Below are 14,451 nucleotides of genomic sequence, written 5' to 3'. Positions count from 1 at the left end.
TAGAATCTTCATTGTCTATTAGATTGTTGGTGTAGTTCAGAAGGACATAATAATTGGGAACACATATGGAAGGTAAAAGATGGCAGAATCCTTATACTGTAGCGGCTGCTACTGCTGGAGAGGTTACGCTCAAAGAAGAGACACACCATGGAAATGAATTTAACACTGGTTTGTGCTGGCAGCTCTGCTTATAAAGAGCTCAGAACCCTATCTCTGACATCATCATGCCACCTGACTGGTGGAATTACGATCGCTTCCTGGGATTGGTTGTTTAGTGCTATCCGGGGAGTAGCCAATCAGTGAGCCCCTCTCATCCCCGGGTGTGGCTGCTTCCCTAGCTTCACCCAATTGGCTGCCGCTTGCCAGCGCATCAGAGTGGGGTGCTGCTGAGTCAGGCACTGACTTTGAAGGGCATAGCCCATCGCTGCTTCAGGTATGGTGCATTTGGTGGCCCGCTACAATAGAAAAAGGAAAACAAAAATACTGCTTATTCAAGCACATCCGACTGTATTTGTCGAGAAAAAGGCAGAGTAAAATTGTATAATCAAAAGCATTAGAAAAACACAGGTGACTAATGATGGAAATTTCACCTCTGGATTGGGACAGAAAATTAAAACAACAAACAGCCAGAAGCTAAGAGTTGTGCTTGCAGAACACGCAAGTCCCCAGCAAAGTCACACCCCATCTGCAATTGGTGACTGGTGACCCGGTTACTAAAGGAAAGAAGTAAAACATGAAAGTCTGCAGACACCGTGGTTGAAGTAAAAACGCAATGCTGGAGAAAATTGGAGTTCAGAAGAATGAGGAGGGACCTCATAGAAGAATTTCAAAAAATCTGGTTACTTAGCTGTACTTCAATAGGTATCATTAAAGAGGTTGATTAATATGGGGTTTATCTCTTATTTTGTGGGAACTGACAGCACACAATTTACTGTTGCATTTCCCATAATTGTGATTAATATTGAAAATCACCTCATTGGTTGTAAAACAGTTTGGGCATCCTTGGTTCTGTAAGTTTCTGTACAAGTTCAGATTTTTCTCTCATACTGAGCCCTTTAATTTGGTCACAACTTCAGTACATTAAAGCTGAAACCTGTTGCGTCCCTTAATGTTATTGCTTGGTTGTTAGTAATCTTTTAATCCATTGTTCTCCTTAATTTTAATTATACCTATCTGCAAGACTTTCCTGGACTGATCCATTTCATTTATGTGGATAGAACAGTGGGCCAAATGATTGCACCTTCTTTGAATATATCTGAAAAATCCATGGAGCTGGGGAAAGGTCCACTGGCTGCATTCATTAAAAACAAGGTACAATAAAACTCTGACGGTCCAGCACCATCATGTCTTTTCAATTTTCCAAATGTCATTGACCACTTGGCAGAGATGCAGCTAGTTCTGGTGTGTAGGTCTTCACAAGGGCACTGATGAGGCCTTACTTGGAGTACAAAGTACAGTTTTGGGCCTTTTATTTAATGAAAGATATGCTGACATTGAAGAGGGTTCAGAGAAGATTTACAAGGATGATTCCTGGATTGAAGGAAATTAACACATGAGGAATGCTTGATGGCTCTTGGACTGTACTCCCTGGAGTTCAGAATAATGAGGGGGGACCTCATAGAAGTATATCAAATGCAGAAAGGCCTAGACAGAGTAGATGTGCCAAAGAAGTCAAGGTCAAGAGGGAACAACTTCAACATATTTAAAACAGAGATGCAGAGAAATTTCTTTTACCAGAGAGGGTGAATCTCTGGAATTTGCTACCACAGGGGCTGTGGAGGCCAGGTTGTTGGGTGTATTTAAGGTAGAGATTGATAGCTATCTGAATCGTCAGGATATCAAAGGCAATGTGGAGAAGGCAGAGGAGTGGGGCTGAGTGGAAGAATGGATCAGCTCATGGTGGAATGGAATGGACCTGATAGGCCAAATGACCTACTTCTGCTCCTATGTCTAATGGTCTTGTAGTCATCAGTATGACAGCTAGGCTACTGTCTGCTCCTATCGCCTTTTCTGTGCTCTTAGCTGTTTCTAGCTAGCACATTTAATGTACCGTAGATTGCCATTTACGAATGAGGAACAACTCGGGTACAATCTTTTTGTGTAACAGCTGATTTTCAAAGTTCAACCCAATGTGAAATGAATTGGAGAGAGAAGAAAATTTGAAGGAGGAAAGACTTTGCTGTTTAATTTCAAACCTGTACTATTGTCTGTAGATTTTTTTGAGCGGGTAGCCCAACACTCTTAATCAAAAATAAATTGTATGATATTTAAATTGTCTTCAGGACTCTGAAGTAATTTTGAATACCTACTATTGTCTATAGATTTTTTTGAGCGGGTAGCCCAACACTCTTAATCAAAAATAAATTGTATGATATTTAAATTGTCTTCAGGACTCTGAAGTAATTTTGAATACCTACTTTGGAGAGTGGGCATTGAAAACCCTGCCATTTTAAATGTAAACTAGACTTTGGAGTTTGGTCTGAAAGCATTAAATGCCAATTAGCTACAATAACATACTCTCTGTAATTCCTCACTCTCCCCGTCAGCTTAGATCAACAGGGGAACTTCTGAATTTCCCACCATTTCAGTTAACAAGTAACTCATTGTTTGAGGTTCAGTGAGCAGTCTCCAGAGGCTGGTGTCAGACTGATAATCATCAATCTAATATCTCTGCAAGAAAGTAATTTTGCCTATCCCTCCCCCAACTTCACACCATGGAAGACTTCCATATAATCTCTCCTGAGCTCCAAAGATATGGCTTGGCAATGGTCAGTTCGTTTTTGAGATATCTTGATATGACTAATCGTGTATAGAGCATTACAGCTCAGTACAGGTCCTTCAGCCCATAATGTGCTGACCTATGCAACATTTTTTTTTAAACCCTACCTCACACCCATAACCCTCTTTTTTTTCTCACATTCATCTACCTATCTAAGGGTCTTTTATAATCTCCCCTATTGCACCAGACTCCTCCACCACTCCCAGCAATGCATTCCAGGCACCCACCACTTTGTCTTTTTAGAAAAAAATCTTACCTCTGACATCTTCCCTGAACTTCCCCCCCTCACCCTAAATTGATTTCCTCTTTCCTCTTTACTTGCAAGTGTAGTCTGGATGAATCTATCCCTCTAGTCAGTACTATTGTTAGTATTATATTTAAATACATTTTGCTAATTTTTCTATTGCATTGCATTAGTTTATACAGGAATATTTTAAAATTAAGGTCTTATGTTGCTAGGTGTGGACTCTGGTTAGTATGGGCCTCCGATACTTGCAGAAGGGGTATACCACTCTGACGTTCCGTGATGGAGATTATTACTGCTGTTATTTTCTCTGGTTTGAGAATGAAGTTGTAAGTATCTTTTTTATTGGTGTTTTAAGGAAGCATACTAACCCTTGCAGACACCATCTACATTGGGCCAACATTCAGGAGAAAGGAAAAACTTTAGACTGACAGGATCCCTCAGTAAAATTAATTTCCCAAAAGATTTTGGGGGGGTGGGGGATTAAATTTCCTAGTTTTCCCTCTTGTGGTACTGTTATTCCACGGTGTTTATTGGAGATCCCTAATTTGTGATCTTCTGTTCACAAGGTGACAGCACAAGTGGAGGCTGACTTGGCCCAATGAGTGTGTGCAGGAGGCAATGCAGCAAATCCTACTCCCAGGCTTCTCCCACAGCCCTGCACTTTTCTTCCTCTTCAAGTACTTATCTGGTTCCCTACTGAATGCCATGATTGAACCCTCTTCTGTCAGCTGACTACAGGAGCATTCCTGTTCCTGAATGCTGGTCTTATAAAACAAAAAGATTCTCCATGTCAATTTCAGTATTTTGTGCCATTCAAGTACCATGGTTAGTATAATGGTTGGAGCCACATTATTACAACTTCAGTGACCCAGGTTTGAATCCTGCACTGGCTGTAGAAAGTAGGCATGTCCTGAACCTTCCTGACTGATCTCCCATGTGGGACTTTGTTAAAGGCTTTACTAAAGTCTGAATATAACATCCACAGCCTTTCCTTCATCAACTTTGCTGGTAACCTTCTCGTAAAACTTTGAGAACTCTATAAGATTGGTTAAACATGACCTACCATACACAAAGCCATGTTGACTACCTTCCAACAGGGTCAGCGCCAAGGGAGGGGGGGGGGGGCATCTGCGGGCATTGACCCGAAGTAAGCAAGGTGCTTGTGGCCATCACTCGCCATCAGACCCGCTCCCACCACCCACGTCACTAGTGTCTAGCTTGACACCCACTTGTGACTCTCCATGCAATAAAAGCAGCACTTTTGGCTGCTATAGAGGAGGAAGTTAACCTTCATTCAGCAGGTAGGTACCAGCACCCCCCTCCCCCGCTGAGTGAGTCTATGAGTGTTGGACTGTGCTCCCCAACACCCTAATGCCCCCCAACACTCATTCTGGCACCGACCCTGCCTTCCAATAATTTGCCTACTAATGATGTCAGGATCACCGGCCTATAATTTCCAGGGTTAATTTTGGAGTTTTTTTTTTAAACAACAGAACAGTATGACCTATCCTCAAATCATCTGGCACAACACCTGTGGCTAAGGACATTTTAAATATTTCTGCCAGAGCACCTGCAATTTCTACACTAACCTCCCTAAAGTCCAAGGGAATATCACACTCTGGAGATTTATTCTTAATTGCTTTAAGGCAGCAAGCACCTTTATTTGTTTTCCTTACCTTACCTCTTTGCCAGTTTCCTGAGGGAATATTGATGGAAAATAAACAATTAAGATCTCCCCATCTCTTTTGGCTCCATACAAAGGTGACCACTCTGATCTTCGAGGGGACTAATTTTGTCCCTTACTATCCTTTTGCTCTTAAAATACCTGTAGAAACCCTGAGGATCTTCCTTCCCATTGTCTGCCAAAGGAACCTCGTGACTTCTTTTAACTGTCCTGATTTCTTTCTTGAGGTTTTTCTTGGATTTTTTTGTGCTCCTCAAGTACCTCATTTGCTCAGTGTTGCCTATATCTGCTGTACACCTCTTCTTCCGAACCTGACCCCCAATATCCCTTGAAACCAAGGTTCCCTATGCCTACTAACCTTTCCTTTAAAACAGGGATATTGAATCCAAGGGATATTGGTGTATCAAGCAGGTGTATTCCTGGAGAAGATTTTTGGATTCCCTTTAGTTGTCATCAACCTATTTTTCATATTGTCTTTATCCCGACTCCATATTTCTTGCTTTATCTGAACATTTTGTACTAAGCCTGATTCTCACTTTCATTATTATCCCGACAATTGTCATGTGCCCCTTTTCTTGCTTTAAATTACTAATTTTGGCCAATGAGGAACTCAGGCTTTTATTGTCCAACCTTGCTCTTGTTTTTATTTCTCGTGTCTTTATATTTCTGTCATATTTGTAATACTCTCCTTGAATCATTTTTTCGCATCCCCAGCCTCCCTTTTTCCTAATTTTCCTGCATGTCTTTCTTTGGTAACATTTGGTACTTTATTCTGGCCAGGTTTCCATATGTTATGCCATTGTCATGCCACATCTTTGAAATACAGCATGGTGAATTGCACTAACAGCTCTCCAATCATTTTAAGTACATGCACTGGAAATGTATCTTGGAACTTCTTGTACTCTCATTACCAGGGATTCAAGCTACCAGTCATGGAGATGCCGGTACTATCTGACAACTCTGCTCCCATTGGCATGCTAATTGGCGATTATTACAGGTACAAAATTGATGCAAAACTTTGTTTAATGCTAAAGTTGGTGTTTTGGATCAGGTAAAGTAGTAGGTATAAAATCTGAAGTGGTTTTACAGCAATGTACCTTCATTTTGATGTTAAACCATCCTGGTAAACTGATGTGAATGTAGTGCACTAGAGTTTGTGACTGCATTTCTAACCCTATTGTATTGTAGCACTGGTCAAAGTTTAGCTCTTTCCCCTTGTACAGTATGGGAAATCCCTCCTCGAAGGTCTTAAACTACTGATGGAGTGTTGCAGGGGAAGTCACTGAGAATTCTAGGAACTTCCACTTGAAAGAGGGTGAATAAAACACGAGGTAGGAGTTTGTCGGAAGGCGGCATAGATTTATGGGAGGAACCTTGTCCTACTCATTTACTGGAGGGCTATTCAAGAGTGATCTTGGTGGTTCGTGTACCTGTCTTGCACGATGATGTCACTAAACAAATGAGTAAAGAGAGCAAAAAGCAGCAGAGAGAATCAGCTATTCAAATCTTGGGTCTCTTATGAGAGAGACAGGAAACCCCAGGAAGTAAGTACGGTCTTATTGCTACACATTGTTAGCCAGAGCTGTACAAAAAAGGCTTCCATGTTATTATTTCAAATTGGGCTTTTGAGCTGCAGACTGAGGTTGAAAAGTCTTCCTCTTCTGTTAAGAGGATTGAAGGGTCATGTTTAAATATACAAAATTTTAAGGGATTAGACAAGTTGGATTGTGACAGTGTTCCTGGGGAACATTGCCTTGAAGCTAGCAATGAGGTCAGAAGTAACTTTTTCAGTGAAATACAGAAGTCTGCAGATGCTGTGATTGCAATAATAATACACGTGTGCTGGTGGAACTCAGCAGGTCTCAAAGCACCCATAGGATATTATTACTGATGTTAGATATTATTACTGATGTTTCGGTTCCGAGCCCTTCCTCAATGTATTGGAGGTCTCTGGCCCAAAAAAAAAATCGGTAATGTATCTTCATCTCCTATGGACACTGTGGGGCCTGTTGAGTTCCTCCAGTATCTATGTTTTCACTTATTTTAATTCATAGGGTTAGCCATCTCTGTTGAGGCCAGCATTCAAGCCCAAGCCTGGTGAATCAAGAAGGTCTCTCCAGACTGGTTCAATGTACAGTTAATGGTCACCCCTGCCACAGGATTGAGAAATTGGTGGGGGGGGGGGGGAAGAAGGATGTACTTTAGTTTGAATGCTGTTAGAACATCTTCTGACGATCTGTCCTGAAATAGAAGAAGTGAGTAACATTGTGTTAGAAGTACCCAGTCAGTATGTCAATTTCAGAAGTGCAATGAAATTTGGCTTGCATCCTTTTTGCTTTTGGAACTAAAATGGAAATTCATAGGATTGAATCATCTAAGATGACATAAAGGTCAGATATCAGATAGTCAAATGGTTGGCTCACAGTAAATGGTTTAACAAACTTTTTTTTAGTTGTAGAATAGTCTGGGACTGGTATTCAGCTATATTTTCTCTCTATGAATATTGGCTTCTATAAGATGACCTTAAGTTTTCTTGTAAATTGGTGATGGTAACACCCGTTTTCCAGTTTCGTGGTGATTTAATCATCTGTGTTTGCAGACTTTTATTTTACCTAATTCTCTGATTTCTGTTTACCCCAGGAAACTGCTGCGATACTATGGCAAGAACCACAGCTTGGAAATGATAAAATGCTTTGAGCTGTACACTATCCATTTTGGTGTCATTCCCACAGAATTTATCATTCAGCAATGCTGTGATCTAGCACGCAAGTGGGAGCCTTCTTGTATCCCTCTTCTAAGATGAAACAAAAAAAATAATTGGAGGGCTGAAGACAGGACTTTGGTTTGTGGAGGACAGATGTCAATGGAGAGGGCTTGCCCTCTGGGAAAAATTGTTTGGAAATGGCTGGATTATTGAAACTTTAACCAAAGCTTTGCACCAATATGAATGGTGACCTTATTGAAAATCCATAAATCTTGGCCTTGCTTTGCTAAACTCACAGTGAGGGTTTGGGTTCTATTTGGCTGCTCTCTCTTGGTCATGAGACTTTCATGACTATTGTTTCAGTTCCTATCCGATGATGGCATTTTGAAACTTTCTTTCCTGAAGACTTTGCATCTTTGGAACAGAGAAACCAGAACAAATCGAACTCTCAGAATGACAATTTAGTGAGCTAACATTGGGAGAGCCAGTAGGGGTGAGGTAGAAAAATGGTTCTGCATGAGCAATTTGTGTGTGTGTGTGTATATGCACACTTAACAGTGAGTAGCTTATCTTACTGCTTATAACCACATACCTCCCCCTGCCCACTTTAGATTACCACAAGAAGTTCCACTTTGAAATCCATTATCTAGATCTATGCAGAGTTGGCTTTTCAGTTTGCATTATTTGAGGGCCACATGATACTGAACCTGACCTAGGCCCACAAGCTGGGAAGAAGGTTATGAATCTATCCTGTATCTGGTTAGCTTTAGAAAATATCTGAATTTTTCAGGAATATGGGGATTCGGAATCCAAAAACCATCTGCTATTGAGATCGAGCATTGGCATGAGGGATCCTTCGAATCACATTGAAGTCAGCGTTTCAGGCAGCATGGTTAGTGTGACACAATTACAGTGCCATCAACCCAGGTTTGAATCTGTTGCTGTCTGTAAGGAGTTTGTATGTTCTCCCCAAGGTCTGCATAGGTTTCCTCTGGGTGCTATAGTTTCCTCCCAGCCTCCAAAATATACAGGATTGTAGGTTAATTGGTGTATTTGGACAGCATGGGCTTGTGGGCCAGAAGAGATGTTATTGTGCTGTATGTCTAAAAGCAATGCTGTAGTAAGAGGATGGTGAGGGAGGCTTTGTGACCTGGATATATGTTACCATCTCGTGCAGCTAGGGGAAATAGTAGGGGTGTTTAAGGAGAAGGGCATACAAGGACAGGCGTAACACAAAATGCTGGAGGAACTCAGTGGGGCAGGCAGAATCCATGGAAAGCAATAGACAATGTCTTGGGCAGAAATCATTCATCGAGAATAGCAAAAAACATGCAGAAGGCTGATTTGAAAGAGTTTGGGGGCGAGGGGGAAGGAGCACAGGACGACAGGTGATAGGGAATACAGGTGGGTGGGAGATAGAGGAAGGAAGGTGTGGGTGACAGGCAGGCAGAGGGGAAGAATGGGGCCAGAAGGATGAAGGACAGTAAGGATGGAGGGTTTGAGAAGGTGACTACAACTTTACCATTGATCACAAATACTGGAATCTGTGTCCATGTTTCACTTCTATGGACTAGTCTCCATGAATAGCCTCCTTTTGTGCTGTTAATTGTTTTAACTAGGGCTTTTCTGGAAAAAAAACATTGGTTTATTAAAACGATTGTTAATTTTGAGTTAGTTTTTTTTTTAACCTTTTCAGTGGCCCAGAATCAGAATTTATTGTCATGAACATGTCACAAAATTCATTGTTTTGTGGCAGCATCACCACATTTGAAAAGTAAATAAATATAGTGCAAGAAAATAGGATAGAGTGAGGTTACACTGATAGCCAATGGAAGAAGTTGCCATTGTGCTGCTGGGTATATTCGACTTCAGGCTTCTGTACCTCTTTGTTGGTAGCATTGTGAAGTGGATGTCCTCAATAGAGTGAAGGTTGGTGCCCATGATGTCTCAGGCCAAGCCAACAACCCTGTGGAGTTTTTTTCTGTCCTGTGGAGTTTTTTTCTGTCCTGTGGAGTTTTTTTCTGTCCTGTGGAGTTTTTTTCTGTCCTGTGGAGTTTTTTTCTGTCCTGTGGAGTTTTTTTCTGTCCTGTGGAGTTTTTTTTATGTCCTGTGCATTGGCACCTCCATACCAGACAGAAGGTTCTCTACATCTGTAGAAATTTGCAAGTCTTTGGTGACGTACCAAACCCAAGTAGAAACTGCCAGGAAATTTTTAACCTCTTGTCTAACGATGCAAAGTTCATAAATCAATCATTGGTCTACCATTCTCTACTTTGTCCCACAATTCTATCCTGCTACAATTACATAGAAACATAGAAGATAGGAGCAGGAGTAGGTCATTCGGCCCTTCCAGCCTGCTCCACCATTCATTGAGATCATGGCTGATTTTAAAGTTCAGTACCTCGTCCCCGCCTTCTCTCCGTAACCCATAATTCCCTTAGACTGAAGTATATCTAATTCCCTCTTAAATATATTCAATGAACCTGCTTCGACTGCTCTTTGTGGCAAAGAATTCCAGATTCACCACCCTTTGGGTAAAGAATTCTGGCCTCTTGCACCTTGATTTTATTTACCTGATCACAGCAAGCTTGTTACTGAGCATACACAATTTTCTTCTGGAGCTACCACAAGAGGAGATGAGTGAGTGGCGAGGTAGTAAAGTTCAATCTGAGTTTGGCAGGGGAAACCCACACAGACATGGGGAGAACATGCAAACTCCTTACAGACAGCACTGGATTTAAACCCTGGTCATTATCTCTGGTGCTGTCACAGTGTTGTGCTAACTGTGCTGTTGCAGCAGCTGTCTCCCTTCCATCACCGTGGTAATCTTAGCCTCAATCCTCTGTGCTAACAATTACCTTTTCACCTTTCTTACTTCACAGCACTTGCATTGGCCTGAGACATTGTAAACCTGCAGCAAGTAAAAATGTTGGTGTACATGATGTTAAGACAATAAACGCATTATCATAAATTCAACTAGCAATAAGGATGAAGGTCTCATCAGTACCTGAGATTTTGATTTTTACTATCATGATGAGTCAATATCACACAATCTCCAGAGTTCTACACTGCAATGGTAACAGGCCTTCAAACCAACTTGTCCTGTTTGTTTCTGTTCAGCCCATTTCCCTCTAAGTATCTTTTGAATGTTACATTTGTCCCCTCTGACAGCTCATTTCATTTCCCCACCACCCTGCCATTGAAGGTGCTCTCGGAGACTTATTTACTGTGGATAATTTGTCTTTCAACCCACAAGTTCTTAAAGCAATTGTAAATTAGCAACAGTACAAATTAATATGTAATCAAGCCTCTGGATGAACCCATGCTACCATGAACTGTACACAGAGGTTATGTTCCTCAATAAAGACTTCGATCACATAACAGACATTTCAAAAGCCTTTTTTAATCTGTGGTATTTAAGGTCACATTTTTGTAACTCATTAGATCCAAACCCACATGATGAGCAATCTCTTGTGATTTTCATTGCTAATTTCATTTTGCAAGGAAATGAACCCATCATGTATGAAATAAAGCTGCAAGTTACTTAATTCTTAACCTTGCCCTCCCTGTGTAACCTGTTGTTTATTGCTGTTTTGTGATGTGACAGCAGTCTCATTATTGGTTGACCCACACTGGACATGTATGAACCTTTTCTGCTTCAATCTATCGTGTGGCTTCTGTTTTGAAAATACTGTATAATATTTTTGGTCATACTTTTGACTGCAGTAAGTACCTGTGTCGTTCAAGGTATCAGGAACTCAGATGGTCATGTTCACGTTTGGGTGTTGGAGAGGTGATCAGGATTTGCATTCAGGTGTCAGGAACCTGGGTGGGCGATTGAGGTGTCAGAATCTTGGATGGGCAGCTGGTTGGGGCTAAAAATATGTGGGGTGGGGGGTCAACATTTACACAGGATTGAATATATACAGTAAGTGCAATAACTCATTTGATTAACAAGATGTTAATGCTAAATATGTTTAATGCATTTTCAATCCTCAGCAAGCAGAGGAAACAAAATTTTTTTATAAACTAGGTCAGCATCTGTGGAGAGAGATGAACAGTTAACATTCCAAACCAATGAGCTCATAATGAAAGTTATTGACATGAAATAATCATCCCATCTTTACAGATGCTTGTTGAATGTTTACAGAATTTTAAAATAGGTTGAGTACATCTTCAAGTTTGTCACATTATACCTGGTACAGTAAGAATGGTTCTTTTGCGAGCAGTCTACAAGTCAACTCTTAACACGCAGTAATAGGTGGAAGAGCAAAAACATAGTCTGTCGTGTTGCAGTGAAAAGACCAGGGAACATAGCATGAAAGCACTGTTGTGGGGATTCATTCAGGAGCCTGATGGCTGCAGGGAAGGAACTGATTAACCCTGTTGATGTGCGATGTTACACTCTTAGGAACTTTCTACCTGACAAGAAGGGAGAAGAAGCATGTCTGCAGTGAAATGGGGCCTTTGAGACAGCAGTAATTGTGCTCAGAGTTGTTGGTGGGGAGGGAAGTTTGTGTGATGTTTTGAGCTGCATTCACCACCTTCTGCAGCTTCTTCCGATCTTGAGTAGAGCAGCTCCCGTCCCACACAGAGAAGCACCCAGCTAGGCTGCTCTCGATGGTGCACTTGTAGAAGTTATGGAAGGATAAAGGGAACATCCCAAACTTCATTAATCTGACAAGAAAGTAGAAACGTTGGTGCACTTTCTCAACATCAGCATCAACGTGGTTGGTCCAGGTCAGATCCTTGGAGATGTTTCGTCCTGGGAACCTGAAGTGATCTACCATCTCCACTTCAGTGTCATTAATGTAGACAGGGGAGTGTGACCTAACCCTTTTCCTGAAGTCTACAATCAGCTTCTTTGACAGTGAAAGAGAGGTAGTCTTCACCTACCAGTTGACCCCTCCCGTAAGATCATTGACAACTTTTCCTTTCACCAAAGCAGCCAGGAAGATCTTCTCTTCATTCACATTATGCACAGACTGAACATTCATTGCTTCCATCCTGATGGCTTCATAATAATGTAGAGGGCGATCAGGGTGGTGCATATCATAGCCAAACCCAGCAAGGTTGACCTCGTCACAAAGATGCAAGGCAGTAATGACCGACGTAACTCCCAGCGTCGGAATCACCTGAGCCAAAGAATAAAGAGGAAGTCAAATACATTACACAGCAATGCTTGAAGCAGTTTCAATAACAACCTTCTGCTTAAATTACTGCCATTCCTTTGTTGGCTAAAGAGCTCAGGCCCAAAACATTGGTAATATAGCTTTACCTCCTATGGACCCTGCAAAAACGTGCTGAGTTCTGCCACCATTTTTTTGTTTTTAAAAGTATCTGTGGATTCTAGCATTTCATTATGTTCCTTGAAACAGTGTTTGGACAATGTACATTCTGGGTAACTTGCTACATTTTGAAGGAGCGAGGCATTTTTCATTGCAGTGAAAAATAGAGGGAATGACATCTTGAGAAAAACTGACCAATACTGTGCTCTTCCAACACCATAGAGTACAGGCCCTTCAGCCAATGATATACACATCAATCTAACCCCTCTCTCACTTCCCATAAACCTCCATTTTTCTTACATCCATGTGCCTATTTGAGAGTTGTTTGAATATCCCTATTGTACCAGCACCACTCAACAGTGCATTCCAGGCATACACTATTAAAAAAAATCCTACTTCTGACATCTCCCCTAAACTTTCCTCCCCTCCATCTTAAATAGATCACCTCTGGTATTAGCCATTGCCACCTGGGGAAAAAGGTGCTGGCTGTCCATCTGTCCCAGACCAGTGGCTCTCAACCTTTTTCTTTCCACTCACATACGACTTTAAGCAATCCCTATGCCATAGGTGCTCTGTGATTAGAAAGGGATTGCTTAAGGTGGTATGTGGGTGGATAGAAAAAGTTTGAAAACCACCGTTTTATTCATACCTCATTGACTTGTTATGTGCACAGTTTCATAACTCCATAGGAAATGGCCAAAATATTTCAGTAACAATTAGGTCTAAAGCAGTGATTCTCAACCTTCCCTTCCCACTCACATATCACCTTAAGCAATCCCTTACTAATCACAGAGCAACGATGGCATAGGGTTAAGTGGAATATGACTGGAAAGAGAAAGGTTGAGAACCACTGCCTCAGATAATCTTATACACCTCAATTAAATAACTTCTCATTCTGTCATTCCAAAAAGAAAAGCCCTAGCTCAGACAACCTTTCCTCACAAGATATGATCTCTAATCCAGGCAACAAACTGCTAAATCTCTTCTAAACCGTCTCTTGCACGTCCTCATCCTTTCTAATAGTAAACTTAATTGAATTACAATCAATACATCAGATAGATAATAAATCCTAGTGCAAAAAAAAGATTTGCCATGGTGCAGACAGTTCTTTTGTGCTGGATCAGTCCTTCATTAATGTAAAAAGGGAGGTGGTGTTCAAAAACCTGATAGCTGTTGGAAAGGTGACCTCCCTATCTACGACTGCCTTACCGTTGGTTTGTTGTTAGAAGATCAGAGACCAAAGACTGTACCTGCATCCACCTCCACCCATGATTGGTGGGCTCTGCAAAGCCCAGGTAGTTCATCGCTGTTTCCCTAATGAGATCCAGATTTAATATCCGATAGCTGTGAGGCTCCAGAGGGATCAGCTCTGGCACCGACTGCCAAAACCACAACTTTTGCCAAAGGTTCTGTGGAAAGAAAACAGAAATGTAACTACACCATGATTTTACCTCGGTTCTGCATATGGACTGAGTAGCTGGACTGCTCATGTAACAACATTCACACTCTACCTGGGTAGATACGACATTAAACTTGGATTTGAGATTGTAATGCTTTCCTGCAAATTAGTCTTTTGTAAAAGACCTTGCTCCTGTCTGGTACAATTTTTTTTAAAATTAGACATGCAGCACGGTAACAGGCATTTCTGACCCATGAGTCTGTGCCGCCCAACTACAGCCAATTAACCTACAAACCCTGGTAAGTTATGAAGGGTGGGAGGAAACCAGAGCACCCAGAGAAAACCCACAC

The 14,451-nt window shown here is 41.4% G+C and overlaps 2 protein-coding genes across 7 annotated transcripts in view; one reads left to right on the top strand and one right to left on the bottom strand.

Annotated features, from left to right (window-relative positions):
- The window catches only part of hps1 (HPS1 biogenesis of lysosomal organelles complex 3 subunit 1), a 62,097-nt gene extending 51,128 nt beyond the window's left edge, over positions 1-10,969 (top strand). For all 4 annotated transcript variants that reach the window (XM_069900251.1, XM_069900250.1, XM_069900249.1 and 1 more), the window contains 4 exons: positions 1,170-1,311; positions 3,239-3,352; positions 5,625-5,707; positions 7,351-10,969. In XM_069900251.1, coding sequence (XP_069756352.1) covers positions 1,170-1,311; positions 3,239-3,352; positions 5,625-5,707; positions 7,351-7,513 — 502 coding nt within the window. In that variant the 3' untranslated portion in view covers positions 7,514-10,969. The remainder of the gene's footprint in view (positions 1-1,169; positions 1,312-3,238; positions 3,353-5,624; positions 5,708-7,350) is intronic.
- LOC138744320 (lactosylceramide alpha-2,3-sialyltransferase-like) overlaps positions 10,798-14,451 on the bottom strand; it is a 29,314-nt gene continuing 25,660 nt past the window's right edge. For all 3 annotated transcript variants that reach the window (XM_069900257.1, XM_069900259.1, XM_069900258.1), the window contains exons 6-7: positions 13,953-14,111; positions 10,798-12,549 (exon numbers count right to left, since the gene is read on the bottom strand). In XM_069900257.1, coding sequence (XP_069756358.1) covers positions 12,307-12,549; positions 13,953-14,111 — 402 coding nt within the window. In that variant the 3' untranslated portion in view covers positions 10,798-12,306. The remainder of the gene's footprint in view (positions 12,550-13,952; positions 14,112-14,451) is intronic.

Source organism: Narcine bancroftii, chromosome 10, assembly GCF_036971445.1.
Source record: "Narcine bancroftii isolate sNarBan1 chromosome 10, sNarBan1.hap1, whole genome shotgun sequence".
NCBI classification, from domain to species: Eukaryota; Metazoa; Chordata; class Chondrichthyes; order Torpediniformes; family Narcinidae; genus Narcine; species Narcine bancroftii.
The sequence above is the reverse complement of the archived record's forward strand: the minus strand, read 5'-3'. Positions and strand labels throughout refer to the sequence as shown.